The 27,527-nt window shown below is 48.1% G+C and overlaps 2 protein-coding genes and 1 long non-coding RNA gene across 8 annotated transcripts in view; 2 read left to right on the forward strand and 1 right to left on the reverse strand.

The window, feature by feature from the left end:
• The window catches only part of ORC1 (origin recognition complex subunit 1), a 28,579-nt gene extending 22,078 nt beyond the window's left edge, over positions 1-6,501 (forward strand). For 2 of the 3 annotated variants that reach the window (XM_066269199.1, XM_066269197.1), the window contains 6 exons: positions 297-404; positions 679-828; positions 1,547-1,666; positions 2,562-2,731; positions 3,202-3,289; positions 5,306-6,501. In XM_066269199.1, coding sequence (XP_066125296.1) covers positions 297-404; positions 679-828; positions 1,547-1,666; positions 2,562-2,731; positions 3,202-3,289; positions 5,306-5,500 — 831 coding nt within the window. In that variant the 3' untranslated portion in view covers positions 5,501-6,501. The remainder of the gene's footprint in view (positions 1-296; positions 405-678; positions 829-1,546; positions 1,667-2,561; positions 2,732-3,201; positions 3,290-5,305) is intronic. The other variant, XM_066269200.1, reaches the window with a different exon arrangement.
• Positions 2,732-9,955, reverse strand: LOC136331159 (uncharacterized). Its single transcript, XR_010730451.1, has 3 exons — positions 9,860-9,955; positions 9,283-9,543; positions 2,732-2,875 (listed from the first exon to the last, which is right to left on the reverse strand). It is a non-coding gene; the product is annotated as an uncharacterized lncRNA (long non-coding RNA).
• Positions 9,956-9,985: 30 nt separating this feature from the next.
• CC2D1B (coiled-coil and C2 domain containing 1B) lies at positions 9,986-25,190 on the forward strand. Of its 4 annotated transcripts, none has more exons than XM_066269193.1 (25): positions 9,986-10,326; positions 12,130-12,212; positions 13,852-13,996; positions 15,365-15,471; positions 15,842-15,997; positions 16,432-16,557; positions 16,751-16,910; positions 17,037-17,218; positions 17,398-17,473; positions 17,558-17,665; positions 17,729-17,859; positions 18,083-18,155; positions 18,353-18,480; positions 18,874-18,982; positions 19,061-19,233; positions 19,685-19,810; positions 20,724-20,782; positions 20,864-20,980; positions 21,347-21,420; positions 21,567-21,625; positions 21,853-21,904; positions 22,283-22,382; positions 22,544-22,634; positions 24,117-24,161; positions 24,532-25,190. In XM_066269193.1, the coding sequence occupies exons 2-25, from the start codon at positions 12,147-12,149 to the stop codon at positions 24,664-24,666; spliced, it is 2,598 nt and encodes an 865-aa protein (XP_066125290.1). In that variant the 5' UTR covers positions 9,986-10,326; positions 12,130-12,146; the 3' UTR covers positions 24,667-25,190. The 4 variants fall into 4 exon arrangements, with proteins under 4 accessions (XP_066125290.1, XP_066125291.1, XP_066125292.1 ...); XM_066269194.1 differs by having other exon boundaries at positions 9,986-10,303; XM_066269195.1 differs by having other exon boundaries at positions 9,987-10,326; positions 18,880-18,982.
• The last annotated feature ends 2,337 nt before the right edge of the window (positions 25,191-27,527 follow it).

Below are 27,527 nucleotides of genomic sequence, written 5' to 3' on the forward strand. Positions count from 1 at the left end.
ATTTGTAAGCTGTTATCTTGTAACCAATAATGTCCAGTTACAAATAGTCATGCAGTAATGCTTTTGGAGGGCTTCTGGGACCAGTCTGTGGCTCACTTGCATTTCAGTCACACAGCCTGTATCGTATGTTTTGGTGACTTCTCCTCTCCTTCAGGCTTAGATTAGACTAGGGTGGAAGGCAGCAAATAGGATCCTGAAGTTCTCAGGCTAATAGCCTCCTTTATTTGCAGATTTAACTTTAAGCCCAGGAGAGTAAGGTCCTTACAGTTTATTACACCCATTTCCCCCCAATGCAGAAGATGACAGGCCAAAAGGCAACAGCTAACCATGCGGTAGAAGTGCTGGCAAAGCGATTTTGCACTCAAGGGTCCTCTCAGGAAACCACTGTGCTGCTTGTGGATGAGGTAAGGAGGTCCCCACAGGAGGGCTGGAAAAGGAGTGGTGTGGTTCTTGACTGCGATGTTCTGGGAGCAAATACTGGGCCAGAGGGAGGTTCAGCTCCCTTCTTTATTCATCGGAGCCTGTTCTCTGATGGCAAGAGGCACATGTCCGTTGTCTTCCTTGCTGTTCTGATGTGACCTGAGGGGCACATGCAGCTCATGCAGTGGAAACAGGTCTTCGCTCTGGGGCCCTGGCTCGGTCTCTGGTTGATCCTGCATCTCTCCATTTCCCTGGCAGCTCGACCTTCTGTGGACTCAGAAGCAAGATGTAATGTACAATCTCTTTGACTGGCCCACTCACAAGGAAGCCCGGCTTGTGGTCCTGGCCATTGCCAATACCATGGACCTGCCAGAGCGCATCATGATGAACCGGGTATCAAGCCGACTGGTAGGTCCTGGGGCCATTCTCAAGCTGTTCTTACAGATCCAGAAGCTGGGCCAAGGAGTTCTGCACCAATGAACACATAGGAAACTAAAATAAGTAGTAACAGGAAGAAATGTGGGTCCTGAAGTTCTTCTCATTTTAAGCGGGAATTAAATATGTCCCCATTGCATGATTTGCTGCAAATGTATCTGGATGTTCTGCTATCTCATCACTCTGAAACTGCAGAGCCCTGGAGGTTTAATTATTTTAAAAGTATATGAAAGCACAGCCTTGCCAGGCAGTGTTAGATGCCCAGAGCACAGCAGTGAACAAGGTGGATGCAGTCTGCCCTCACAGACCCGTGGTTGAGCTGGAAGCACAGCAGCAGGTACTTAGAAGCATCAGGAGTGAATGCAGGAGCTATGCCTGTACAGCTCATGGAGCTGAATATCCTCCCACCCACTCTCATTAGGGCTCTTCTGCTTCTATCTGCTTCTCAGTGATTCCAGTAGAATGAGAGGATCTCTTAAACTAAATGAAAAGTTGTTGGGAACTGCTGCCCTACCGGGTACCCTTGGCCATCGTCAGCAATGGAGAGCTAAACGCAGGGTTAGGCCGAGTGTGAAATCTGTGAATTATTATATGGGACCTAGAGATTGGATTTGGGAACTAATGGGTGATTTTCACCACGGCTATCAAAGAGGGCAGTCAATGAACTTGCTCTGTCATCTCGGCTCCCCAGGGTCTCACCAGGATGTCCTTCCAGCCCTACACTTACAGGCAGTTGCAGCAGATCCTAGTGTCCCGACTCCAACATTTAAAAGCCTTTGAGGATGATGCCATCCAGTTGGTGGCCAGGAAGGTAAGTCACCCTTGGGGACAACCCAGCTGTATTCCAAACTTGGAAGTTCTTTGCTGAGTACCTGTCAGTGTGAGGTCCTGTGCTGGGTGCTCTGGGGATGAAGAGAAATTTAGTCCTGGAAAAGTAAATATAAAAAGTAGAAACAGAGTTCTGAAAAATTCCTGAAATCTTACTGTATAATTGGTTCCTACTTAAGGCTACACCAGGTAGGTTTGTGTAAGTGCTTTCTGATGTTTGCACAGAAACGAAGTTGCCCAATAACATACTTCTCAGAGTATATCGCCATTGTTAAGCAGATTGTGCCTGCGTAACATGGGCTTCCATGTTCCCAACCAGAATTAAGTACTTATCTTCAAGCTTAACTCCATTCTCAGCACCACCTTTCCTTCCCATTCCCCTTCCCCTTCCCCTTTCCTTATTTATTTATTTATTTATTTATTTATTTGTATTTTTCTGAAGTGAGAAGCGGGGTGGCAGAGAGACAGACTCCTGCATGCGCCCAACAGGGATCCACCTGGCATGCCCACCGGGGGCGATGCTCCGCCCATCTGGGGTGTTGCTCTGTTGCAACTGGAGCCATTCTAGCGCCTGAGGCAGAGGACATGGAACTGTCCTCAGCGCCCAGGCCAACTTTGCTCCAATGGAGCCTTGGCTGTTGGAGGGGAAAAGAGAGACAGAGAGAAAGGAGGGGGGATGGAGAAGCAAATGGGCGCTTCTCCTGTGTGCCCTGGCCAGGAATCAAACCTGGGACATCCACATGCCGTGCTCATGCTCTACCACTGAGCCAACTGTCCAGGGCCCCACCTTTCTTCTTTTAGATGACCACAGAATCTTGGTTTTTCTCCTGGACTGATATGGCAGGGGGACCTCATGGAGTGCATGTTCCCTCCTGTAGGTAGCAGCCCTCTCTGGGGATGCACGGCGCTGCCTGGACATTTGTAGGCGTGCCACGGAGATCTGTGAACTCTCCTGCCAGAAGCCTGGCTCCCCTGGCGTGGTCACTGTAGCCCACTTGCTGGAAGCAGTCGATGAGATGTTTTCGTCGTCCTACATCACTGCCATCAAGTAAGATACTTCCGCTCCTGGAGAGGGCCACAATCTGGGGAGGCCATGCAAGAATGTTTTCCTTTTTGAAGCTTTTACTCTTTTAACCTGCATTGATTGAAGACATTGTTCTTTTTCTTAAGGGGCATAGTCAGGAATGTAAACCTAGAATAATAGAAGAATTTCCATGAATTGAGTCACACTGCAGGTGTTTAGTAAAGTGCTGTAGGAACAAGAAGAAGGCTACTTGTTACACACTAATTGATATACTGAGGTGATGATGTGGGGGTGCTTGTACCCTCCAGATGTAGTTGCTGTTTTCCCTTACTTCCAAAGTGGCATTATTGTATCATTTTATGACTTTGGGAGGTTAGAGGGACCTTTACTGAATGAGAGAGGAAGAAGTAGGCCCCTGTTTTTTCCTGTGTCTAGAAATGCAGAAAAGCCTCGCACTGTTGGTGTAGCCACTACATCTCTCCATTTTCTTTAAGAAATTCCTCTGTTATGGAAAAGAGCTTCCTGAGAGCAATCCTCGCAGAGTTTCATCGATCAGGACTGGAAGAAGCAACATTTCAACAGGTGAATGATCTTTTTTCAAGACCTAGATTTTGCTCTGGTGCCTTTAAAATGTGTGGGAATTTTGGCCCTCATTGGGTAGCTCAGTTGGTTAGAGTCATCTGTTACAACAAGGTTGTAGGTTCAGTCCTCCATCAGGGCACAAACAGGAATCAATCAATGAATGCGTAAATAAGTGGAACAACAAATCAGTGTCTCTCTCTCTCTTTCTCCTCCTTTTCCTCTCACTTTCCCCCTTCCTCTCAGAAAAAAAAAATCTGTGGGAAATTCAGTCACTGTGTAACAGTTTATCTCTATTTTGTGACAACCTGATAATATTAAAGAATATCAAACCAGCATTTATTTTTATGTGGTATTTTATTGAGTTGCATGAGAAGAGACCTTTAACAACTGGATTCTACGTATTAGATGGAAGGTTTACTATGCCAGATACTGGTCAGAGTGGAGATACAAAGATGAACAAGTCCAAAGTTACTGCCCTGGCCCTGGCCCTGGCTCATTGGCTCAGTGTTAAGAGCGTTGGTCTGGTGTGTGGACATCCCAGGTTCGATTCCCAGTCAGGACACACAGGAGAAACGACCACCTGCTTCTTTACCCCTCCCTTTTCCCCTACTCTCTTTCTATTTCTCTTTTCCCCTCCCTCAGCCATGGCTTGGTTGAAGCAAGTTAGCCCTGGGTGCTGAGGATAGCTCCATGGCCTTGCCTCAGGCACTAAAATATAAAATAGCTCAGTTGCTGAACAATGGAGCAACAGCCCCAGATGGGCAGAGCATTGCCTGATAGGGGGCTTGCCAGGTGGATCTCTGTCAGGGCACATGTGGGAGTCTGTCTCTGCCTCCCCACTTCTCACTTAAGGGAAAAAAAAGTCAATGCCCTGATACAACTTATGTGGTATACTGGGGGCAAGTCTCAGAAAGAGCCATGTTTAAAGTCACTAAGGTCAATCCAAACATTCTTTGGGTATAGTTTCAATTATATCAAGTAAAATGAATCATGAGGTCTCATGCCTTAGTGTTTTGTTTAAAACTGGTGTCCATAGGCAATGGGTTTCCTTAGAAGATGAATTGGTAAAGGTGTTGCTGTGTGTACCTGCGAGAGTGTGTGTCTACTGTATGTTTTAAACATACAGAAAAACATTACTTCCAACTACTTCACTTTCTTTCAGCTTTTCTTCTCTAAATTCTTTTTTAAACATTTAGTTGCTTGTCCTATTTTGCTATTATTCTCCCTGTAGAGCCTAAAACAGCTCTTCTGCCGAGTGACTTTCATTTTAGTTTGTAAACATTTCTTGAACATTTGCAATGTGCTGTTAACTGTGATGTGAACCAGGAACCCTAATCTGAATTAGTTAATATCCCTGCTCTTGAGAAGCTCTGGGTCTGGTGGGAAGTGGGAGCAGGGGACAGACTTATAGTTAAGAGGACAGAGTGACCAGAAAGTACTACAGACATGCCTGACCCGCTCGGGGCTTTCAGGTAGGCATCTAAGTATGTTTCCAGCTACCCTCCTACCTCTGTTTACTCAGTATTGTCTCTGTGCCTTCGTGCTTTTCCAGGGGTCACGCCTTGGCACATGTACACTGTATCTACTAAAGACAATGCTTTATAGAAAAATATGGCTAGAATCATGACAATCTCAGTTGTGGAAGCCCCTGGTTATTAGGACTGTTTGTATAAGAATCTCAGTAGTGGACATTTTATACCCATTAACTCAAGAGATACTATAATTTAATAGATAAAACTGCTCAAAAAGTGAGATAACTTGCCCAGGGCATCATATGTAGGTAATTGGTAATATCAGGATTCAGATATGCAATCATCTGATTCCAAAGTCAGTATTGTATTTTACCCTTCATTGCTGTCCTGTTGGGGCACCCATTGATGGCTTCTGGGGTGCTAAATACCCTGGCCAAGAAGTGTCTGTTTTCCCCAAAAGAAGAAATGATCAGATATAGACCCAGGACTTTTATTCTCTTCACCTTTCCGGAAGCTGGCCTCAGATTTGCTTTTTTTTCTCTAGGTTTACAGGCAACATGTGGAACTGTGCAGGATGGAGGGACTCCCATACCCCACCATGTCAGAGACCATGGCAGTGTGCTCTCACCTGGGCTCCTGCCGCCTCCTCCTGGTGGAGCCCAGCAGGAACGACATGCTCCTTCGTCTGCGGCTCAACGTCAGCCAGGGTGATGTGCTGTATGCACTGAAGGACGAGTGAGGGCTTCACAAGGAAGGACTGAGCTGCTCTTATAAAAAGGCCTGGTTTTCTGTTTTTTTCTTTTTTTCTTTTTTCTTTTTTTTTGAGGCAGGGAGAGAGACACAGGAACATCGAGCTGCTCCTGTGTGTGCCCTGACCAAGGATTGAACTGGCAACCTCCAGGCTCTAAAGGGCCTGGTTTTCTAAGTATATGGAATTGTGGCAAAGGATATTGAAGGAAAATGGCTATCGCGTAGTTTGGCATTTTCTATTAAATAATTTGCTTTTTCTAGAGTGTTTGGGGAAATGTATAGTCTTTACAAATATCAGATTATAAAACCAAACTATCCTTCCTAAAATAGACCCTCCCTCTGACTTTTATTTCTGTTAGTAGCCCCACCATTTATTCAATGTAACATACCATGTATATAAGTATGTGCATATAATTACTTATATTGATATAAAATAGTTTTGGGAGAAGATGTGAGAAATTGGTTATAGTGATTGCCTCTGGGAAAGAAATGGATAGTTAAGATCATGCCTGTGAGAGGAAGACTTTCACTGTCATTTTGTATCTTTTAACTTTTGAACAATGTGAATAAAACAGACTTAGTTTATAAAAAGAAATGCTGGAAATAATATCAGTAATAAGGAATCCCTAGCAACAAATAGCTAGAAAATGAAAAATTTTAAAAGGTACCATTTATCATAAAATATATCTTTAAATGAAAAAGACATAGATGGCACAGAAAATATAAGATACCTAGGAATAAAGCTAATAAAGGGATGTAATTAATCTCTAAATACAAAACAATTCCAATCAAAATCTTGGCAGGGTTTTTTTTTTAGATAGTTTTCAAGTTAATTCTAATATTTATATGGAAACCAACAATGGGACAGATAGACATTTAAAGCCTCCTTACTTAAAAAACAACAACACATCACCCATGTATTAATAGTTTTTCCAGAAATGTTTGACCTAAATCTACTGGCTACAATATTATCAGCTAATCAAAACTGAAGGGCCTGGCCTGTGGTGGTGCTGTGGATCAAGTGTCAACCTGGAACACTGAGGTCGCCAGTTTGAAACCCTAGGCTTGCCCTGTCAAAGCACATATGGGAGTTGATACTTCCTGCTCCTTCTCTCTTCTCTAAAATGAATAAATAATAAAATAAAATTAACAAAACTGAGGGGAAAAGTCTATAAAGCACTTCAAAAACGTAATCTTATCACAAAAGACAAAAACTAAAACAAAACAAGAACTCTTCTAAACTAAAGGGAAATAGAAAAACAAGAGCTACCTACTGTGAATCTTGATTGGGTTGTGTATTTTAAATTCTTTTAAAAGTATTTTTATTTTATTTATTTATTTATTTATTTATTTATTTATTTATTTATTTTTAGAGACAGACAGGGAGACAGAAACATTGAGCTGTTCCTATAGGTGCCCTGACCAGGGATTGAACTGGCAACCTCTGTGCTCAGTAGAAGAGAATGTCTGTGTTCTTTGAACTGATTAAATATTTATGAGTGAATTATCTGTTTCTCTATAAAAATCAATAAATGCCTGACCAGGTGGTGGCGCAGTGGATAGAGCATCAGACTGGGATGCCGAGGACCCAGGTTCGAAACCCCGAGGTCGCCAGCTTGAGCGCAGACTCATCTGGTTTGAGCAAAAGTTCACCAGCTTGGACCCAAGGTTGCTGGCTCGAGCAAGGGGTCACTCGGTCTGCTGAAGGCCCTTGGTCAGGGCACATATGAGAAAGCAATCAATGAACAACTAAGGTGTTGCAACGCGCAACAAAAAACTAATGATTGATACTTCTCATCTCTCCGTTCCTGTCTGTCCCTGACTATCCCTCTTGCTCTCTGTCTCTGTAAAAAAAAGAAAAGAAATAAATAAAAACAAGGAAGAGGAGGCCTGGCCAGGTAGGTAGCTCAATTGGTGAGAGCATCATCCCAATATGCCAAGGTCACAGGTTCAGTCCCTGGTCAAGGCATATATAAGAAACATCCAATCAATACTGTATATAAATAAGGAGAACAACAAATCAATCAATCTCTCTCCCTCTCTCCTTCCATTCTCTCTAAAATCAATAATAATGTTATATTTGTAATTCTCATAGTTCAGAAAAATTTATACACTTGTATATATACATTTATTACTGCATATAATAGACTGGGGATCAGTATCAGAATATTTTAGAAAATTATACAATTTTCAAAAAGGAAAAGTGGGTAAATTATCCATAGAATAAACATAATAACCAGCAATGTGGAAAGTGTAAAAGAGGCCTGCAATCCAAAACCCTTTTACATCTATTAGAGAACTTTTCAGTGGTGATATAGAACAATTGGATCCCAAATGTCCCAGTGATTGGGTGTGTAAACAAATATTTTGTAGATAATTTGGTATTATGTAGTCTGGAAAATCGACTCCTATGTCAGCATCCCATTCTGAAATACATACTCTAGAAAAGCACATGTGTAACCCTAAGAGTTGTGTACAAGAATGTTCACAGTACTATAATGGCAAGCCATTGGGAAAATGAATTATTTTCAAACTGTGAAATAGCATACAGAAATGAAAATTTTAACTGGATAAATTGTAAGTCTTTAATGTGGATGAAGTTTAGAAGGGTTGAAAGAAGTTGAATATATGCAGTGATACAATTTTTTTTTATATATATAATTTATTTTTTATTTTTTATTCTTTTTAGAGAGGAGAGGGAGAGACAGAGAGAGAGAGAGGAGAGACAGAGAGAGAGAGAAGGGGGGAGGAGCTGGAAGCATCAACTCCCATATGTGCCTTGACCAGGCAAGCCCAGGGTTTCGAACCGGCGACCTCAGCATTTCCAGGTCGATGCTTTATCCACTGCACCACCACAGGTCAGGCAATACAATTTTTTTTTAATTGATTTTTAGAGAGAGAGGAGAGAGAGAGAGAGAGAGAAGGGGGAGGAGCAGGAAGCATCAACTCCCATATGTGCCTTGACCAGGCTAGCCCAAGGTTTCGAACCGGCAACCTCAGTGTTCCAGGTCGACGCTTTATCCCACTGCCCCACCACAGGTCAGGCAGCAATGATACAATGTTAAAGCTAGCAAACAAACAAAAAGTACTATGGGGCCTGGGTGGTTGGCTCAGTGGTAGAGCTTAGGCCCAACATGTGGATGTCCCAGGTTTTATTCCCAGTCAGAGCGCACAGAAGTACCCATCTGCTTCACCTCTCCCCCTCTTGCTTCTCTCTCTCTCTTCTCTCCTGCAGCCATGGCTTGATTAGAGCGAGTTGGCCCTGGGCGCTGAGGATATTTCCGTGGCCTCTGCCTCAGTTGCTAAAAAATGGCTCCAGTTGCAACAGAGCAAGGACCCCAGATGGGCAGATCATCGTCCCCTAGTGGGCTTGCCGGGTGGATCCCTGAGGGACATTGGGAGTCTGTCTTGGGCTCCTCTCCTCACACACACACACACACACACACACACACACACAAAATACTGGATTATTTAAGGGTATATACATACATACATACTAGCAATAGAAGGAAATGCTAGAGAATAATAAACACCCAACTAGGTGGAGTGGGTAGCTTTTAGGAAAGGCTTGCACCATGATAGTTGTGTAGGTGGCTTCAACTCTTAATTGTACAGTTTTTTCTTAAACTTCTGCTTGGTGCTCGTTAATTCACACAAGAAATGGTATATTTTTTGGAATGAAGCGACTGGCTTTATTGCAGAGACCTTTGTAATTGCTTTGAAGATTGGGGCCTGGGGACGCAAAGGAGACAAAACTGGAAATAAACTTACCTCCTTGCACCTTCAGGGCGGGGAGAAACAGTGCAAGTGGTAGGGCGGCCCTTGGACCCGGCCCCTCCTGGGCTGATTGGCCAGTTAAGTGGAGACACCGGATTGGACAAGGTGAGACGCGGGCTCTAACTGGTCAGACCGTACATTCCAGGTCTCATTACTGGACGCGTTAAGACAAGCTCCGCCCTCGTCCCAGAAACTTCCATTTTCAAATGCTAAAGCCAATCTCTTCCTCGGGCAACAGTCCAAAAGCCACAGGACCTGGGAAAAGTCATTGTTCAAGGCAACGGAAAGATTTTTTCAAGCCGCTAAGTACAGAACAAAAATTCAGAAAGTAGACAGCAGTGAGTTGCACGGTTTGTTTTAGCTGGAAGATTCTCCTTAACGTCTCTTCCTACCCCCCATTTCACTGCCCTGCTGGATAGAGGAGTAAGAACTTGGTGTCACGCTATCTGAAGTGACTTCGTAAAGAGGTGTAACGAGCACTCACTGCCTGTCATGTTTAGTAACCCGCTTTCTAATTGGAAAAGGTACATTCACGTGTTAAATAGTTAAAAGTATGGTGAACTCAATTTACATTTCCCTGGAGACGCAAAAGGACACTAAGAAGGTGGCAAAGAGGCCCCTCCTCTAGCCCCGCCCCCGGGGCGAGGGCCGGAGGCGAGCTTTCGCCCACAGCGTCGGACTGAGAGGGAGGGAGGGAATTGTCGGGTAAGTTACGGGGCCAGGGCAGATGACGCACCTACTGCATTTGGGTAAGCCCCGCCGCTGGACACCCCGGAACTGCCTGTTGGCCTGAAAACATGCGTTGTGCAGCCTGCGCGCTCAGAACTCCACCCTTGCAGTCACCTGTTGGGACGCCACGCTCGTTTCGCCTTGCGCATGCGTATTGCGCGCCGCAGGGACGCGGAGTCACGTGTTTGGGCGCGGGCGGTCTCCGCGGGGAGTCTCTTGTCACGGCTGCCGCCGCGGTCCGGTGGCCACGGTAGCACCGGCCGGTATTGGGCGAGAGAAGGCCCAGGTTGGTTTCGGATTCGCCGCGAGGTATGCCGCGCACCCGCCCCCCGGCGAGGGGTCACCTGGGGACGGCGGGGGAGATGGCATCGGCTGGGGCCGGGCAGGGTGTCTCCTGCCGCGGAGGCGTAGTGTCCTGCGGTTTCGCCTCTGCTGCGCTCTCCGCCGCCCTCCTGAGCTCTGAGCCCGGGCGTGGGTTCAGCACTGATTCCCCATGCTGGCGCCCCCGACCCGCAGACTTGGCGTGTCCCTGAGCCCACTCACCGCCATTCACCCGAGCCACTGAAACCTGACTCCTGAAGTCGCCGTGGGCGCCCCCTCCCGTGCGCCCACGTCCCGTTAACCTCGGAGCCCTGCTGACTTGACCCCTGACTCGGCTCCAACCACTCCTCGCCCCCTTGGCCGGTGCCGTTGCGGGACGGACGGCTTCCTGCCTCCATCCTCCCTTCTGCAGCCAGATGGTTTCTGACTCGCCGACCTGGTTCTGTCACGTCCATTGCCCTCAGAATAATGCCCAGATTAACCTCAAGGTTTAAGGTTTTTTGTTTTTGTTTTTAGTTTTGTCCCTTGCGCAGATTTTCACATGTGCCATTTCCCGTCTCACACTTGAGCCCCATTAATCCCAGGTCTTTAGTTTCCTTGCGCAGGTCAAACTGTTTCTCACCTCAGAACTATTATCAGGTTCTCGCCCTCTGTTTGGAATTCTTTCTCCCAAATTCTACATGACTCAGCACAGGTCCTCTCCTCCAAAAAGCCTTTTCTCCCTATGCAGGGTAAGGGGCAGCACCTGGGCACGCATGGTCCCAGGGGCAGCCCTGTGAGGTTTGCGCCCACTGGTGAAGCTGTCTCCGCCATGGAAACATTTCTTTGAAGTTTGTGAACATGTCAGATCATCCCTGATCTCCCAGTGCCCAGCAAGGGCCTCTGACACACACACACATAGTAGTCGGGCCTGTGAATGGTTGTGAGATATGAGAATCTAAATGCTGAGCAGAACTATTCAATAGAATTTTTTGTTGTGGTGAAAATGTTCAATATTTGTGCTGACCAGTGATAGCCAATAATTGAGGAAGTTGGTTTTTAATTTAAATATAAATAGCCACATGTGGCTACCTTTTTTTTTTTTTTTTTTTTTTTTTTACAGAGTCAGAGAGGGATAGATAGGGACAGACAGGAATGGAGAGAGATGAGAAGTATCAATCATCAGTTTTTTGTTGCAACACCTTAGTTGTTCATTGATTACTTTCTCATATGTGCCTTGACCACGGGCCTTCAGAAGACAGAGTAACCCCTTGCTCGAGTCAGCGACCTTGGGTCCAAGCTGGTGAGCTTTGCTCAAGCCAGTTGAGCCCACGCTCAAGCTGGTGACCTTGGGGGCCTCGAACCTGGGTCCTTTCGCATCCCTGTTCGACGTTCTATCCACTGCGCCACCGCCTGGTCAGGCGTGGCTACCATTTTTGACCACACAGCTTTAGAGCTTTTTTGAGTCTCACCCAGCCTTGTGCCCACCCACCCCTTGCCTAGAGTTACTTCCCTGAATCTACCTTCCTAGACCTCCTCCCTGCTCAGCCTGTTGGGTTTAATCCACATTTGTCAATTCATTAAATGTCCACACTCTCCACTTAAGCCTGTTAACGTGTGGTCTCATGGCTTTTCTCTCCCACATTGCCTGCTTCAGTGCTGTACTTCCAGTGTTAGTATTTCATCCTTTGGTCTTCAGCATTGCTTTTTTCTGAGTTGGGAGTTTACGAACCACACCTTATTTAAGATATCACTGTTGGGGAGGGGCATGTAGGCTGCTCCAGTCTAAGTCTTCTATTCTCCACTACTCAGGTATCTAGGCTGCCAAGATGCCAGGGCCAAGACCTCGGAAGGGCCCTCAGGGCAGTGGTCAGGGTGTGGCAGCCGCCAAGCAGGTATGTATATAGGCGTCTTCACCACCCTTGAACCAGGGTTCCTAAACAGTGTGGGCAAACCGGGTCACTTATATGGGATCCCCATTAATCCAGAGACTTGGAGTGGTACCTCCTGGTGTTGGCAGAGCCCTTAGAGACACTGAGACTAGCCCCTGCCACACTCCAGTGGGAATGAGGCATGAACTGGCCTGTGTTTCAACCCCAGTATCTTCCTGCACTGGCCACCTCCACACCAGTGATCTGGAGGGTTCAAGAACCACCCCAGTTTAGGGTGTTCTGATGGGGCCTCAGCGCTCTCGTGGGTTCTGCATTTAGAGCCACGACTCTGCTTGTCAGCCAAGGATACCAGGCTTTGAGAGCTAAGTCCGCTGGAAGAGCTTTGCAGATTTAGGGATCTGTTCTCTAATCTTTATTTATTCTGGGTCCTGAGCTGACTTAGTCCATTTTTATTGTCTCAAAAGAGGCAGGTAAGGGAGGTGGTAGGAGAAAGGGCATAGACCAGGGGTCGGGAACCTATGGCTCGTGAGCCAGATGTGGCTCTTTTGATGGCTGCATCTGGCTCGCAGACAAATCTTTAATTAAAAAAATAATGTTGCCTGACCTGTGGTGGCACAGTGGATAAAGCGTCAACCTGGAAACGCTGAGGTTGCTGGTTCAAAACCCTGGCTTCCTGGGTCAAGGCACATATGGGAGTTGATGCTTCCTGCTTCTCTCTCTCTCTCTCTCTCTCTCTCTGTCTTCCCTCTCTATAATAAATAAATAAAATCTTAAAAAAAATGTTAAAAATATAAAACATTCTCATATATTACAATCCATTCATTTCCTACTGCTCATGTTCATGGTTGCGGGTGGCTGGAGCCAATCACCGCTGTCCTCCGGAACACCACCAAATTTTTATTGGATAATGCTTAACGTACACAGGTCGTTGTATGGCTCTCACGGAATTACATTTTTAAATATGTGGCGTTCATGGCTCTCTCAGCCAAAAAGGTTCCTGACCCCTGGCATAGACTAAAGTCACCTGACTTTATTTTAAATCCTAGCTCTGCCGCTTAACAGGGTTGTCTCAGTATCATCGGAACCTGGATATGTAAATAGGACCTACCTTTATTTAGAGTAGTCAGATTCATAGAGACAGAAAGTAGAATGTGGTTACCAGAGGCTGGGTGGAGGGGTGAATGGGGAGTTGTTGTTTAATGGGTACAGTTGCAGTTTTGCAAGGTGAAAGAGTTCTGTGGATGGACAGTGATAGCGCAACAGTGTTGTGTATTTAATGCCACTGAACTCTATACTTGAAAATGGTTAAGAAGATAATTTTCATGTTACATGTATTTCATAATTTAAAAAAACAAGACCTACCCCAAGAATGGTAAGAATAAAGATAATCTTGTAGTGCTAAGTACAGAGCCTAGCAGCTAGTGGTGGTATTGTAATATAATAATGAGATTGTAGTCTTACTGAGCTCTTCATATAGAGTCACCAGGGAGTATCCTAAGGGGTAATATTGCATGCCTCGGTTTCCCTTTCTGCACATTGGGCCTCAGACAGTGAAGGAACCACTGACCTCTGAGAGACTGGCTGTGTGGCTGGGCCACACCTATGCCCTATGGTGTGATTCCTAAGAAATCTCTGCTCTCAGCTGGGGCTCTTTGTGGAGTTCAACCCCGAGGACATGCTGCTGGGGATGGAGGAGACTGAAGATGATGAGGACCTGGAGGCCGAGCTGCTGTCCCTCACTGGGGAAGCAGGGACCACAGGCAGGAAGCCAGCACCTAAGGGGCAGGGTAAGTTTTCGGTGCTGATCTAGACTTGGTGCTGGGACCAGATAGGTTCAGGCAAGTGGTGGAGAGGGTCCTCTTCAGATAATCTGGTTCTCCTGATATCTGTGTTCCCTCTGTAGCACTCCCACCAAGAAGCCATCTTGTGCTGCTCACACACTTGTGTGATGAGCTCAGTCCTTCCCTGGATTGCCCCCTCTTTGTTGTAGACCATCAGCAATCTGATTTTCTGACTGACTCAGGTCCCTAGTCTTAGCCTTAGCCAGGGTCTGGTATAGAGGGGGAGCTCAGCACAGACTGAATCAGGCTCCGATAAGTGCATAGAAGTTGCATCCAGTGAATGAATAAGGGGAATCTTTCTCTCCAGGCTGGAAGAGAACAGGGACCTGATGTATTGGGAGGGTCAAAGGATCTAAATCTTCCTATCTTCTCACCAGGAACCCTCAGAGAAAACCCCCTCCCCAGTCCAGTGTAACCCTGAGCCAAGGATATGGAAGAACCATGCCCTCCATTTTCTCAGTCTGAGCCTTTGGGGTTAGGCGAGCCTGGGTGTGAATCATGGCTCTGTCGCTTAATAGGATTGCAATATTAGGAATATTAACATTGGTAGTTCTCAGTTTCTCGTATAAAATGGGGATAATACAACATATCTTACAGAATTATTGTGAAGCTCAAGGGGATAAGTCTTTGCATATGTGAAAGGTGTGGTTGGGAGGGATGAATGGATATGAACAAGTATAGCAAAAATGCCGAGTAGGGGCCCTGGCCGGTTGGCTCAGTGGTAGAACGTCGACCTGGTGTGCAGAAGTCCTGGTTCGAATCCCAGCCAGGGCACACAGGAGAAGCGCCCATCTGCTTCTCCACCCCTCCCCCTCTCCTTCCTCTCTGTCTCTCTCTTCCCCTCCCGCAGCCGAGGCTCCATTGGAGCAAAGATGGCCCGGGCGCTGGGGATGGCTCCTTGGCCTCTGCCCCAGGCGCTGGAGTGGCTCTGGTCTCGGCAGAGCAATGCCCCGGAGGGGCAGAGCATCGCCCCCTGGTGGGCAGAGTGTCACCCCCTGGTGGGCGTGCCGGGTGGATCCGGTCGGGTGCATGCGGGAGTCTGTCTGACTGTCTCTCCCCATTTCTAGCTTCAGAAAAATACAAAAAAAAAAAAAAAAGCCGAGTAGGGAGCAGCTTGTTGCCTTTTAGAGGGTCTAGGAAGGTTTCCCTGCTGTAGGTCTCGAGCTGGGTTGTGAAGGAGAAGCAGGAGTTTTACAGGTGGGACTTTGGCTGTGGGAGGACAGGATTTCTACCTGTGTAGAAATGTACCATGCGTTGAAGACTGCTTTACTCTTCATGGACCTTTTCTGAGGCCCTGACCCTTTGTTCCCCCAGCCCCCTTACCCATCGCCCACATCGAGAAGTTGGCAGCAGACTGTATGCGGGATGAGGAGGAGGAAGAGGAGGAGGAAGAAGGGCTGGAGGAGGATACAGACTTGCTGGTGCGTTTGCCAAGCTAGTGTCCAAGGGCTCTGTGGTCAAGCCTATGAGGCCTGGGGTTTGTCGCTTTCTGTGCTCTTTGAGTGACTGCCCACCTGTTCTTGGGCCCATCTTCCTGACTTCACAGTGTGAAACTAGTTAGTTTCCTTTGATGTCTGGTCTGAACCCTGTACTTGTGGATTCTCAGATTTGTAGACTTCTCTATTTTCAAGGCTGTTCTTAGTCACAGTAAAGAAGTGTTTTGGTAAAGGGGACTTTCAGGCCAGTGACTGATGTTGGGAAGTTCTGCTGGGGGATAGGGACCTTTATTTCAGATGCTACTATAGGTATGGCCACGAAGTTCCCAAGCTCCTGGGACTTGTGTCTCCCCAGACTGAGCTGCAGGAGGTTCTGGGTACAGATGAAGGAGTTGGGTCCCTGGATGGCAATGAGACAGCCATCCGGGGTAGCACTGAGGAGAAGGGACAGGAAACCATTGAACATCCAGTGCAAACAGCTTTCCTAACAGCTTCAGTCCGAGCGGCTCAGGTAAGTTCTGAAAGGATCCCATGTGCCTTTCATCCCGTGCGTGTCCATGTATAACGTGCCTATGGCCTGGCCTGTGCCTATGGCCTGGCCTGCGTAGGAAGGCTGCAGTAACCCTTTCCAGGGCCCACCTCCAGCAGCGCCCCAAGCAGTGACCGAGCACAGATACTCTTTGGTGCCTGGCTGGCCTCAATGGCCTCTCTGTTCTCCCTGACCATCCCCTGCAACCATCCACAGCTTGTCTGGGCCTCTGTGTTTGCCTCTGGTATGGCCTCAGTCCTCTCTAGTAAGTCTTTGCCTCCTCCTTGAGGCTTTTAGGCTCATCCTTCTCCTTGAGTCCAAGAGCTCCGTTTCTGGGGCAGCTTCCTTGCAGGGAGGGAGCAGCAAGGGCCTAGCTGGTCCTGAAGTGGCCAGGCCCTGAGCTGGAGTATCTACAGGCTGGAGGGCCTCAGGGGCTGCAGACTCTGCTGGAAGATCGGATCCACAATTACCAGGAGGCTGCGGCTGGTGCCAAGGAGGCAGGTGAAGCAGCCAAAGCCAGGCGCTGTGAGCGTGGCCTCAAGGTAGGCTGGGCCCCGCCCAGGGAGCAGGGCTGGGAGGAGTGGGGCTGAGGTTGCGGGTAAGGCAGCAAGAGGTTGGGCCAGTAGAGGTATGGCCTCCCTGCTGGCTTTGTGAAGGTGAAGCATCTCTGACCTATCTTCAGGCAGGGTCTATGCCAAGATGGCTAACTGGGTTTCTGGTTCTTCTCTCCCTCAGACTCTAGAGTCCCAGTTGGCTGCTGTGAGGCGAGGCAGGAAGATCAATGAGGATGAGATCCCACCACCAGTGGCCTTGGGCAAGAAACCCCCGGTCCCCCAGGAAATAACCAACAGGAGCCCCGAAGCAGACCCTCCTGCTCCCCCCACCATGTTGCCAGGTATCTAGTTCCCAAGGTCAGAGCCCACTCCCCATCCTGCCTCTGTCCATTGTCTTTAGTCACACCTTTCCTGAGGGCGCTTGCAATCCAAGGCGTGCCCCTCTTTGGGCTTTTGTTTTTCCATAGACAACTCTTCCCAGTCTGAGACAAGCCTCTTGGGCAGCCCTGGCATTTCTGCCCCTCCCAGTTCAGACCCAGATCCACGGGCCCTGTTGTCGGCCCGACAGAAAGAGTACAAAGTGGCTGCCCTGAATGCCAAGCGGGCTGGAGACCTAGATCATGCCCGAGAGCTCATGAGGATCGGGAAGGTATGACAGGCCCAGGGGCCTTGTGTCCAACCCCTTTTTTCACAGTTGGGGGCAGTGATCTGCTCAAGATTGCACAGTTGGACTGGGCTTGAGTGAGACTAGCTTGAGGGGCAGTTTTTCAGCACAGGCTCTTGAGGTTTCCTGACTTATGCCCACGCCTGCTTTTTATACTACTGCAGAGATTTGGTGCCGTCCTAGAGGCCCTGGAGAAGGGACAGCCTGTGGACCTGAGTGCCATGCCCCCAGCACCTGAGGGTCAGTATGGGGATGGTAGAGGGAACCTGCTTGGGCTGGGACTGTCCAGGCACCTCCACCCACACTTCTGCTCTGGGTCCCCAGACCTGAAGCCCCTCCCACAGGCTTCTAAGGCCCTCACAGCACCCTCAGTACCCCCAGCAGTGGAGCGAGTACAGCCAGTGATGACCTCTGACACCCCAGCAACTCCAGGTAGGATGGGATGGTAGGGCTGGGGAGACGTAGGCAGAGCTGATGCTGTCTCCTTCTCTCAAGTGGCCCATAGTGAGCCACAGACAGTGCTGGACGCCCTGCAGCAGAGGCTGAACAAGTACCGGGAGGCAGGCATCCAGGCCCGGGGCAGCGGGGACGAGAGAAAGGCCCGGATGCATGAACGCATTGCCAAGGTGGGCTGCAGCCATGAACCCCTGCATGTGTGAGCCTCTCTCTCTGGCTGGCTGCTCTGTGTCTGCTCTTGCAGATAGCCCTGGTCTGAGTCTCCCATCTGTCTGTCTCTCTTGAGCTTTTGCTTTTTCAGGGGCTCCTTTTTTCCCCTGAGCTGCTGTCTCTCCCTGTGTGACACCTGCAGACTGCTGCCCACCATAGGTACCTCCCTCACTTCCCTTGCAGCAATATCAAGATGCCATTCGAGCGCACCGAGCAGGACGCAGAGTTGATTTTGCTGAGTTGCCTGTTCCTCCAGGTAAGTGGTGCTTGGCCTATGGTACTTATGAGGTCTCTGAGGGGGAGTGGGGAAATGATTCCTCAAGAATCTGCCTCTGCTCTGGGATCACCCATCCCAGCCATGGCCAGGAGGATCCAGCTAAGGCCCACTGCAACCTAGTGCCTCCCTGAGGGCACCCTCCCCCTCCCGCAGCTATCTGTCTCTTTCTCCCACAGGGTTCCCCCCCATTCCTGGTCTGGAACCCACTGTGGGCACTGAGGAGGATGCAGTAGCAGCCACTTTAGCAGCTGCCCAGAAACTAGCCTCCGAGGACACAGCGCCAGCAGACGAGGATGAGGATGAGGTTTGGCTGAGGGCTCAAGACTCCAGGGTGTTGTGGGGGTTAAACCCAGACCCTATGGTCCATACTAACAAACCCAGTGAAGTAGCTATTCTTTCTTCCATTTTACAGAAAAAAAAAACTTGGCCAAGGGTATCCAGATAGGTGTTAGCAGAGCTAGATTCAAATTGAGGTCTTTCTTACTCCAGAGCATGGGTTCAATCCCCAGTACTCTGCTCTTTGCTGTTGGGAAGGTTAACTCAAAGTTTTTGAGGCTTTTTCTAGCTGAGAGTCTCCAGGGCCCACAAGGGGAGGCCATTCATCTCAGGTCACACAGCAAGTTAGGAAGAGACCAAGTCTGGGAGCTGCGGCTGGGGTGGGGAGCAGATCCCGTGACATCCACCTGGGCACCTGCAGGATGAGCCTCCAGCCCAGGCCCCAGCACCCAAGAAGCCTCTGGTCCCTTCATCCCGGCCCCTGCCTGAGCCCAAGGCCTCAAGTTCTAAGGAGTCACTGAGTCCCTCTGGTGAGTTGGGGAAAATAGAGGATGAAGCTTCTAGTGAGCAGCACCCATGGGCTCTAATCAGCATCGCTCTCCTTGCAGTGCGGGAGCAGCTGGCACTGCTAGAGGCCCGCAAACTGCAGTACCAGCGGGCAGCCCTGCAGGCCAAGCGTGGCCAGGACTTGGAACAGGCCAAAGCTCATCTGCGGCTGGCCAAATGCCTTGAGGCTCAGATCATGCAGGTCCGAGCTGGCCGACCTGTGGACCTCTCCAAGGTGAGTCCCACCTGGTTAAGCAGCAGGATTTGTCAGGCAGAAGAGGCAGGTGGCAGGCTTGACAGCAGGGTTGTGAACAAGGCAGGTGCTTGGATGCCAGTGCCCACTGCCATTAGTCATCCCTTTCCTGAGAGGTCCTCAGGCCAGCCTGACAGGTGGGACTTGGATGGGTTGTGGTGACTACTGGGAAAGAGCCTTTTGTTTATGCCTCTCTCTACCCCTTGGCTCCAAGAGAGGCTGGGAAAAGCCAGGCAGGCTGTCTGAGGCAGAGATGACAAGATAGGGCGAGGCCAGAGGGAGGCAGTCTGGGGTATAATGGGAGGCCAGGAGTTCCCATCACTGGTGGTTAGTAGAAGTTGGAGAAACATTGTTTGGATTCCTGCATTTGTTCAGATCAGTAGAGGGATAATCTGACTCTTGGGGCCCCTGAGGGGCCTTGTGACCTGGGCAGGTGCCTTCACCCTTGACGGATGAGGAGGGTGACTTTATCCTCATTCATCACGAAGACCTGCGCCTCTCCCAGAAGGCTGAGGAGGTGTACGCCCAGCTACAAAAAATGCTTCTTGGGCAACATGAGGTCAGTTGACTGCTTGTCTCCCTTTCCTTCAGTGCCTACAGCCTCCCTTTGGGGAAAGGCATGGGGCTCAGACCAGACAGGCCTGGATTCAAATTCTATATCTTCTACTTACTGTGACTTTGGGCAAGACGCTTCCCCTCTCAACATTTTCATCTGTAAAATGGAATATGGAATGATTAATATCTCAGGGTGGTTATGAAGCTCAAACAATAGGAAAGGGAAGTGCTCTGAAGATAGGAGAAAGTGTTAGGGGACACACACACACACACACACACATATATGTATGTGTGTGTGTGTGTAATATACATATATGTATATTAGTATGTATCAATCTGAACTGCTGCCACCAAGTCTCCTTTCTTTCTTTTTGAGAGAGACAAAGACAAGCATCAACTTAGAGTTGCGGCACCTTAGTTATTCATTGATTGCTTTCTCATATGTGCCTTGACCTGGAGGCTCCAGCCGAGCAGTGACCCCTTGCTCAAGCCAGTGACCTTGGGCTCAAGCCAGCGACCATGCGGTCAAGTCTGTGATCACACGCTCAAGCTAGCTACCCCGCACTCAAGCTGGATGAGCCTGCACTCAAGCCAGCGACCTCAGGGATTTGAATCTGGGTCCTCAGAGTCCCAGGTCGACGCTCTATCCACTGCGCCACCGCCTGGTCAGGCAAAAGTCTCCTTTCTGAAGTGATGTTTCTATTAGGTTTTGAAGGAAGATGAGGAGTTTGCTAAGTGAATTTTGGAGAATAGCTGTCCTCAGGAAAGGAAACAACAAAAACTTAGGGACTTGGAAATAGTGTTTTTGGGGAGGGGGTATGTGTTGGGGGAGGAGTGAGGTGAGACTAGAAGGTTGGAGCTTTCTGAAGTAAGGCCACTAAAGCCAACCTAGACCCACTCTGGGCTTCTATTTTCAGAAATGTCTGCTGTTTTCCAAGCAGTTCATGCACCAGGGCAATGTGGCTGAGACTACCCGGTAAATACAAGGGCTGGGACATGTGGGGAGGGAGCAGAAAAGGAACCCTGTCATGCTGATGAGTGAACCTGTCCCTGTCAGGTTTGAGAAGCTTGCTCAGGACCGCAAGAAGCAGCTTGAGATCCTGCAGCTGGCCCAGGCTCAGGGCCTTGACCCTCCTAGCCACCACTTTGAGTTGAAGACATTCCAGACTGTGAGGTACCAAAGGCTAAGAGACAATGTCTCCATGCAGGGATGGGCCAAGAGAGTGGGAGCCAAGGTTGGAGATGGGCCCCTTTAGTAAGAATTCTAAGGCTTGGCCCTGCTGTAGGCACTGGGCTTGGGGATGTAGGAGGTAGGACATGGTGCCTGCTTGTGAAGAGCTCAGAGCTCTGGGTGGTGGGGGAAGGGGCTCTGGACCGAGGTCTTTGTGCCAGCTCTGCTGCTCCTAACCCAGACAAACTTTGCCTCCCTGGGCCCACTCTGTTCCTGACCACCACCCAGAAAGGCAGGCAGTCCCTGGAAGAGGGGATCCTTTCCTGCTGCACTCCTTAACATTGTGCTCTTTCTTCTTCCTGGCTATAGGATCTTCTCAGAACTCAACAGCACAGAAATGCATCTGATCATTGTCCGGGGAATGAACCTCCCAGCCCCTCCAGGTAGCCCTCGGGCCACCCCTACTCCAGGAAGCTCTTGGCTGGACACTCTGCCCCTGGCCAATAAGGAGGCACTAGCTTCCCCTCTACCACAAGTGCTGGGCCCCTGGCTACTCCCTCTAACCCTGTCTCCCCTTTCTTCTTTATAGGGGTGACCCCTGATGACTTGGATGCTTTTGTGCGGTTTGAGTTCCACTACCCTAACTCGGTGAGGGTCAGGTAGAGGGAGGACCTTTTGAACCCCACCTTCTGTTCTAGGACCCTGTGCTCAATTTCTCCCAATCCTTGGGAGATCTGCCTATGGGGGGGGGGGTGAAGACCCTTAGGCCCATTTTTTGTAGGCATCCCTTCCTTCAACACTGACTTAGCCAAGTTCTGGGCCCTATGTACCTGTTTTTTTCAAGTTGCTCTGACTTCTCCCTCTTACTGTTTCAGGACCAAGCTCAAAAAAGCAAAACAGCTGTGGTGAAGAACACAAATTCTCCAGGTGAGGGCTGCTGTCGTATCCCTTTTATTCTGATATGTGTGCAGCACTAAGGCAAGTATTATCACCACTCTTCTCATGTAGGTGGGAAAACTGAGACTAGAAAAGGTACAGGGACTTGCCTGTGGCCCTAAGCAAAGAGGTGTTAGAAATGAAACTTGAATCTAGGAGTCCTGACTCCCAATTCCAAGTCCCTCCCACTTTAGTATAAGCTGTGTCTAATAAGAGTACACCAAGTGGACTTCCAAGAGCAGGACCTAGAGGCTTTACCACCCTTTGGTGGTAGTCTCTCTGAATTGCAGGCAGAGCCATCCAGAGCAGAGGCCAGCCCCTAGGTCTGTTGCCACCAGAGCCAAGCCCTTTCTTCTCTCACTCTTGCAGAATTTGATCAACACTTCAAACTAAATATCAACCGAAACCACCGGGGCTTCAGGAGGGTGATCCAAAGCAAAGGAATCAAGTTTGAAATCTTCCACAAAGGGTGAGGCTCCTGACTATAAGTCATACTGCCGAGGTAGCTTGGGAGGAAGGACAGGCTTCTGTTGTTGCTGTTGCCCCTGCTACTCCTCAGGTTTCTTGTTCTGGGCTCAGCCAGCTCTTTTCCTGCCCAGTCCAATCTTCTGTTGACTGTTGGCTCCCCAGATCCTTCTTCAGAAGTGACAAGCTGGTTGGCACAGCCCACCTGAAACTGGAACGGCTGGAGAATGAGTGTGAGATCAGAGAGATTTTGGAGGTAAGACCCAGGGATTGTGGAGGTAGGGTGGGTAAACCAGAGGACTTGGCAAGAGGAAAGCCAGCCTTCATTGAGGACTGGTCCCTCTTGCAGGATTTTTGTGCCCATTAAAAGTATCCGTAAATGTGCTGTTGAATAGGTGCTATGCCTATTTCACAAATGAAGACAGAGGGTCTGATAAAATTTTATAGCATCGCCCATTCAGAAAGTATACTCTTTCCTCAATACTCTGAGCCACTCAAGTTCCCAGGGATGGTGGGTTACAGGGTCCTGGAGAAGTCTGGTCATTGCTGTCAACTTGGCATATTCAAACTCCTAGGTTTTGGGCCGGGGCAGAGTTATGGTTGGGGCAGTTGTGTGGCAGCTTTAAGTGGAACAAGCTCTGGACATAAAGTTGATATAAGGTATTTCAAAATCAGGGACCCACTACAATGAAGCTAGTCTGTTTAGGAATTGGCCCCAGACATCTCCTTAAGCTTCTGTGAACTCATCAGATTTCACAGACTGAATCCAAGAACTTACCTCTGACAAATGAGGAAACTAAGGTCCAGAAAGGAGGTTATGTCCCTGGCAGAGTGTGGCCAGCCCTTGCTATTGCTTTCGTACATAGGGCTTATTCTGCTATGATGCACCTCCTTCTCTCCCTCCACCACCTTTTGGAGGAGTTTGGGGTGTTTTTTTTAAACAGATTCAGAGAGAGGGACAGGGACAGACAGGAAAGGAGAGAGAGGAGAAGGATCAATTCTTCACAGCTCCTTAGTTGTTCATTGATTGCTTTCTCATATGTGCCTTGACTGAGGGGCTACAGCAGACCGAGGGACCCCTTGCTCAAGCCAGCGACCTTGGGCTCAAGCCAGCGACCCCTTGCTCAGGCTAGCGATGCTCCGCTCAAGCCAGATGAGCCTGCGCTCAAGTTGGTGACCTTGGGGTTTCGAACCCAAGTCCTCCCAGTTTTATGCTCTACTTACTGCGCCACCACCTGGTCAGGCTGGGGGAGTTTTTCTTAAGCGGAGCCTGCTCTGTATTGGCCACATTGATGGTGGTTAACACTTTTCGAGCCTGCAGCACTCCCTCCCTGCCCAGGAGGGAGGCAGCATGGTTGGGGGGAAGGAACCCTTGGCCTAGGTTCTAGTCCTGGCCTTGCCACACTGGCTGTGTAATGTAATGTCCATTCTAGGCATCGTTTCAGGCTACACCTTTAAGCTGGAGCATTTCTTCCAGGAGTTGCCATGGAGAAACTGCGTGAGCAGAACTCTAGCTTTCACATCTCCACCTCAGAGCATTGAATCTTATTTGAATTTACATATTATTTTTTAAATAAGACTTACCTAAAACCATAACCAGGGTTGTCATGAAGTGGAGACTCCTATGTTGGTACTGCAGGATGTCTTAGGTCCTCACTCTTTACTCGTGAGCATAGGGTGCTGCCTGTTCCCAGCCTGTCCCCATCAGCTACCATCTCCCTCTCTGCGGTCTGCACAGGTCCTGGATGGAAGGAAGCCTACAGGGGGCAAGCTGGAGGTGAAGGTGAGGCTGCGGGAGCCCCTGAGTGGCCAGGATGTGCAGATGGTCACTGAAAACTGGCTGGTCCTGGAGCCCAGGGGCCTGTGAGGTGGGCAGCTCTCTGGGTCCTCAGAACCCCTACCCTGGCCCCACAAGGACAGTTCAGTGCTCAGCTCATATCTGAGGAGAAAGTCTTAAGAATTTCTCATCTGTGATGATGATCAAGAAGCAAAACTGCTGGGTAGGGCTTGGGCTGCGTTTCTTTGGATCCTTAGTAGAACCTGGGAGGGAACTTAAACTTTTCCAGGTCTGTTTTCAGGAAATCCATTCTAAACTGTATATTCACTGCAGTTTAGATTTACTTCCTACCTTCTGTGCTTTGTGTCTTGTACAGCTGACGGTCAGCGCTGGGAGAGGAGCCAGGCTAGTGGCTGTGTGCGGAAGTGTCCTTTCCCAGCTTTGCTGGCCGCAGAAGCCTTTGTACATAAGGGAGACAGATGCTGCTGCACGAACACCAAAGACCTACTAAGTACGTGCATTACTGACTGCGGCCCTGGTCTTTCCTGTTGCTGGCCTCTTCCTAGGCTTCCACACCAAAGCAGGCTGGATTCCAGTTGCTGCCTCCCCCTCCCCCTGGGCAAACGCAAGGATAACGTCATTGCTCTGTGCCATGGAGTCCTGCAGTCCCTTAACCCCTGTGCAGCGGTTGTGTGCAGCTTACCTCAGCCCCTAGTTGCAACATTTCTGAATGTGCCTTTAAAAGAGGTGACTATAAAGGGTGGGAGAACTTGAGAGTGATCAGAACCACCCCCTGCTTAGGATCCGGCAGGGTTCTGTGACTCCTTTGACGGTGGCATCCTATGCCACAACTCAGTTCACCCCAGCTCTGCCTGTGCCTTTTCCTGACAGCGGCTGCACTCCCTCCCTGCTTCCCAAGCTGTCAGTGGAGGAAGGAAGTTATGTTCTGGACTATGTGGTGGGAAGTAGCAAAGCTGTAATCTTGGGTATAGTCCATGCACCTAACAGTAAAGACTTCTAACTAGAAAAAAAAAACCCATAAGATTTTATATAGCCATTTTTATTTGAGAAACTAAGTCTAATTCACTCATAGGGGTTTTATACTCTACACAGAGTAATCATTAAAGTCCTAAACAAAAGTCCTATCACTTTTTAAAAGCCAGAGTAGCAGTAACATTTAATTGACAGTAACTGCTGCTACGGCTTTCTCTTGAGAATGGGCAGAGGAGCCGCAGGGAAAGCCATAGGTGATCAGCTGAGCACCTAGGGAAAGCCCTTAGTTCTTTCCAACAAATTCTCCTTTGGCTTTATTTTTTCAAATGGATGAAGACAGAAGAATTTACAGTTGCAATAGATTTAATATTCAAAACTTCAGTACTCTACATTTCTTAGAAATAAACTTTAACCTCCCACCCGCACCCCTTTTTGAAGCATTAGCTTAAGTTCAGCAAAGCATTCCTCAAGGTCATTTTTTAAAGGCTCTAAGTGAAGCAGACACATTCAGCTTACTGACCACTACAGCACGGCGTAAGCACAGCTCAGGGATTGAGGGGGTTTTGTGTCCTTTTCTGGGATAGGGCTGGACCGTGCTTCCCTGCCCTGAATAGCAGATCTTTTAATGGGTAACTGCACAAAGGACAGATGACTTTTTTACAAGAGCTTTCTGGCCAGTCTTCCTTACTATGTCAGAGTGAACTACCAAAATTTTCACAGATGTAAAACTTAACACTTAATGGCAGTTACATCTATGTGTCAAACAAGTAGTAATCGAGAATGAAAAGGAAGGTTGTCAGCCTTGGTCAGGTGACCTAGAGCAAAAGGTGGCCAGGAGGGTTTATCCCCTCAGGGTTTATCCACAAAGGTTCCAACCAGCCCCTAAGAATTTCTAAACTCGGGTCTCTGCTGGAATGCCCTGTTCTGATTTCATAGGAAGTATTCTGTGGCTCTCAGATTTCCGTTCGCAGCCTGTTCAGTTTTAGTCTCCTTATGCTCTTTACCTTTTGGAAAACAACCTCCAGGCTGAGGGAGGCAAGACAAAGCTACCCACTGGTCTTGGAGACTGAAGTTCTGAAAGGGCCTTTGTTGTAGCCAAGGCATGCAGGGGTCTCTGGTAGTAAGAGTAGCTTGCCCACTCTCATCTTGTCCTGAGATTTACCCAAATGCAACAACCAAACATTGGAGATTAGTGACTCATGGGCAGCTGGAAATCAGCCATGGCCCAAATCATTTTTAAATTTTAAATTCTCTTTTCAGTCTAGTGCAAGTCACACTTTCTTCTGAATTAGCAAATTGACTAAAACATGGAAGAAATTTTTCTTAGGAAGTCTTGCTCACAATTTTGTGACTTTAACATTATTGTCCTTTCTTATATCAACACTCCAAAATCTGCATTGCTCCTTTCAAATTTTGAGAGCTTGCTTTCCAAAATCTGTGGGCAGTTCCTAAAAGATTATGCCCCTTAAATAGGTAGTTCCTTTTAGGATGAAAGTGTGTGGCTCACATTGGTAGAGCTAGGGAGCTTACACCTGATTCAGCTCTATGACAGATAGATTCTTCCCTCTCTGGGCCTCAGTTTCTCAAACTCTAGAGTGGGCATTACCATTCCTGCTCTATTCCTTAGCCTTTCTGACTACTTATACAATTTCTGAAATTACCATTGTAACAATTATTATTTTAGTACTGATATTAAAATAGAACAAACTCATTCAATATAGAAAGTGTTCAGCAGATTGCTTAATGTCTGAAAGGCATTAAACACACAAATTACTCCCCAGATGACTAGTTATGACAGAAGTAAATTTAATTGGAAGTTTTGGGACCACCAGCATTCAGAAACCACTGGATGAGGGACGATGGGAACTTAAGACAGTCCCATATTTCTAGAGTCTAGAGGAAGCTCAGAAAGTGTTGGCAAAAATAGAGAAACTACACACTGTCAAGCATTTGGTAAGAATTCAATAATTCAAAAAAAATATTTCTCCCCACTTCTAACTTTGGAAAAATACAAAAAAAAAATTTAATGTTACCATAATGGCAATTCCTATTCCTTTTCAGTTTATAAGGCTCTCTATATATCAGTCTTTAAGTTTACATTCTGGAAATTTTGACTTATTTAGAAATGTGATGGTTTAACTTACAATATACTGTGTATAAAAACAAGGGGGAAGAAACTAGCTGTGGCTATTTGAAGCCCAATTCTACAAGATACTTTAATAAACATAAAGGACATTTTATGCATTTGAGAATGGACCTGACTCTGCAGGGCCTGAGTTTGTTCTTAGTGGGAGAATTTTAAAGTTTGCACTGGTCCAGAAGAAATATGTAAAATTGTAAGATGTATGTAGCCGAATGGAAGGAAAGACAAAAATTCTA

This window comes from Saccopteryx bilineata, chromosome 3, assembly GCF_036850765.1.
Source record: "Saccopteryx bilineata isolate mSacBil1 chromosome 3, mSacBil1_pri_phased_curated, whole genome shotgun sequence".
Classification (NCBI taxonomy): domain Eukaryota; kingdom Metazoa; phylum Chordata; class Mammalia; order Chiroptera; family Emballonuridae; genus Saccopteryx; species Saccopteryx bilineata.

Coding starts and splice junctions, on each gene's coding strand:
- CC2D1B (XM_066269193.1), top strand. CDS start 12,147: ATGCCAGGGCCAAGACCTCGGAAGGGCCCTCAGGGCAGTGGTCAGGGT. Junction 18,983..19,060: donor GGAGTCACTGAGTCCCTCTG/GTGAGTTGGGGA, acceptor CTCTCCTTGCAG/TGCGGGAGCAGCTGGCACTG. Junction 22,635..24,116: donor AGATCAGAGAGATTTTGGAG/GTAAGACCCAGG, acceptor CGGTCTGCACAG/GTCCTGGATGGAAGGAAGCC.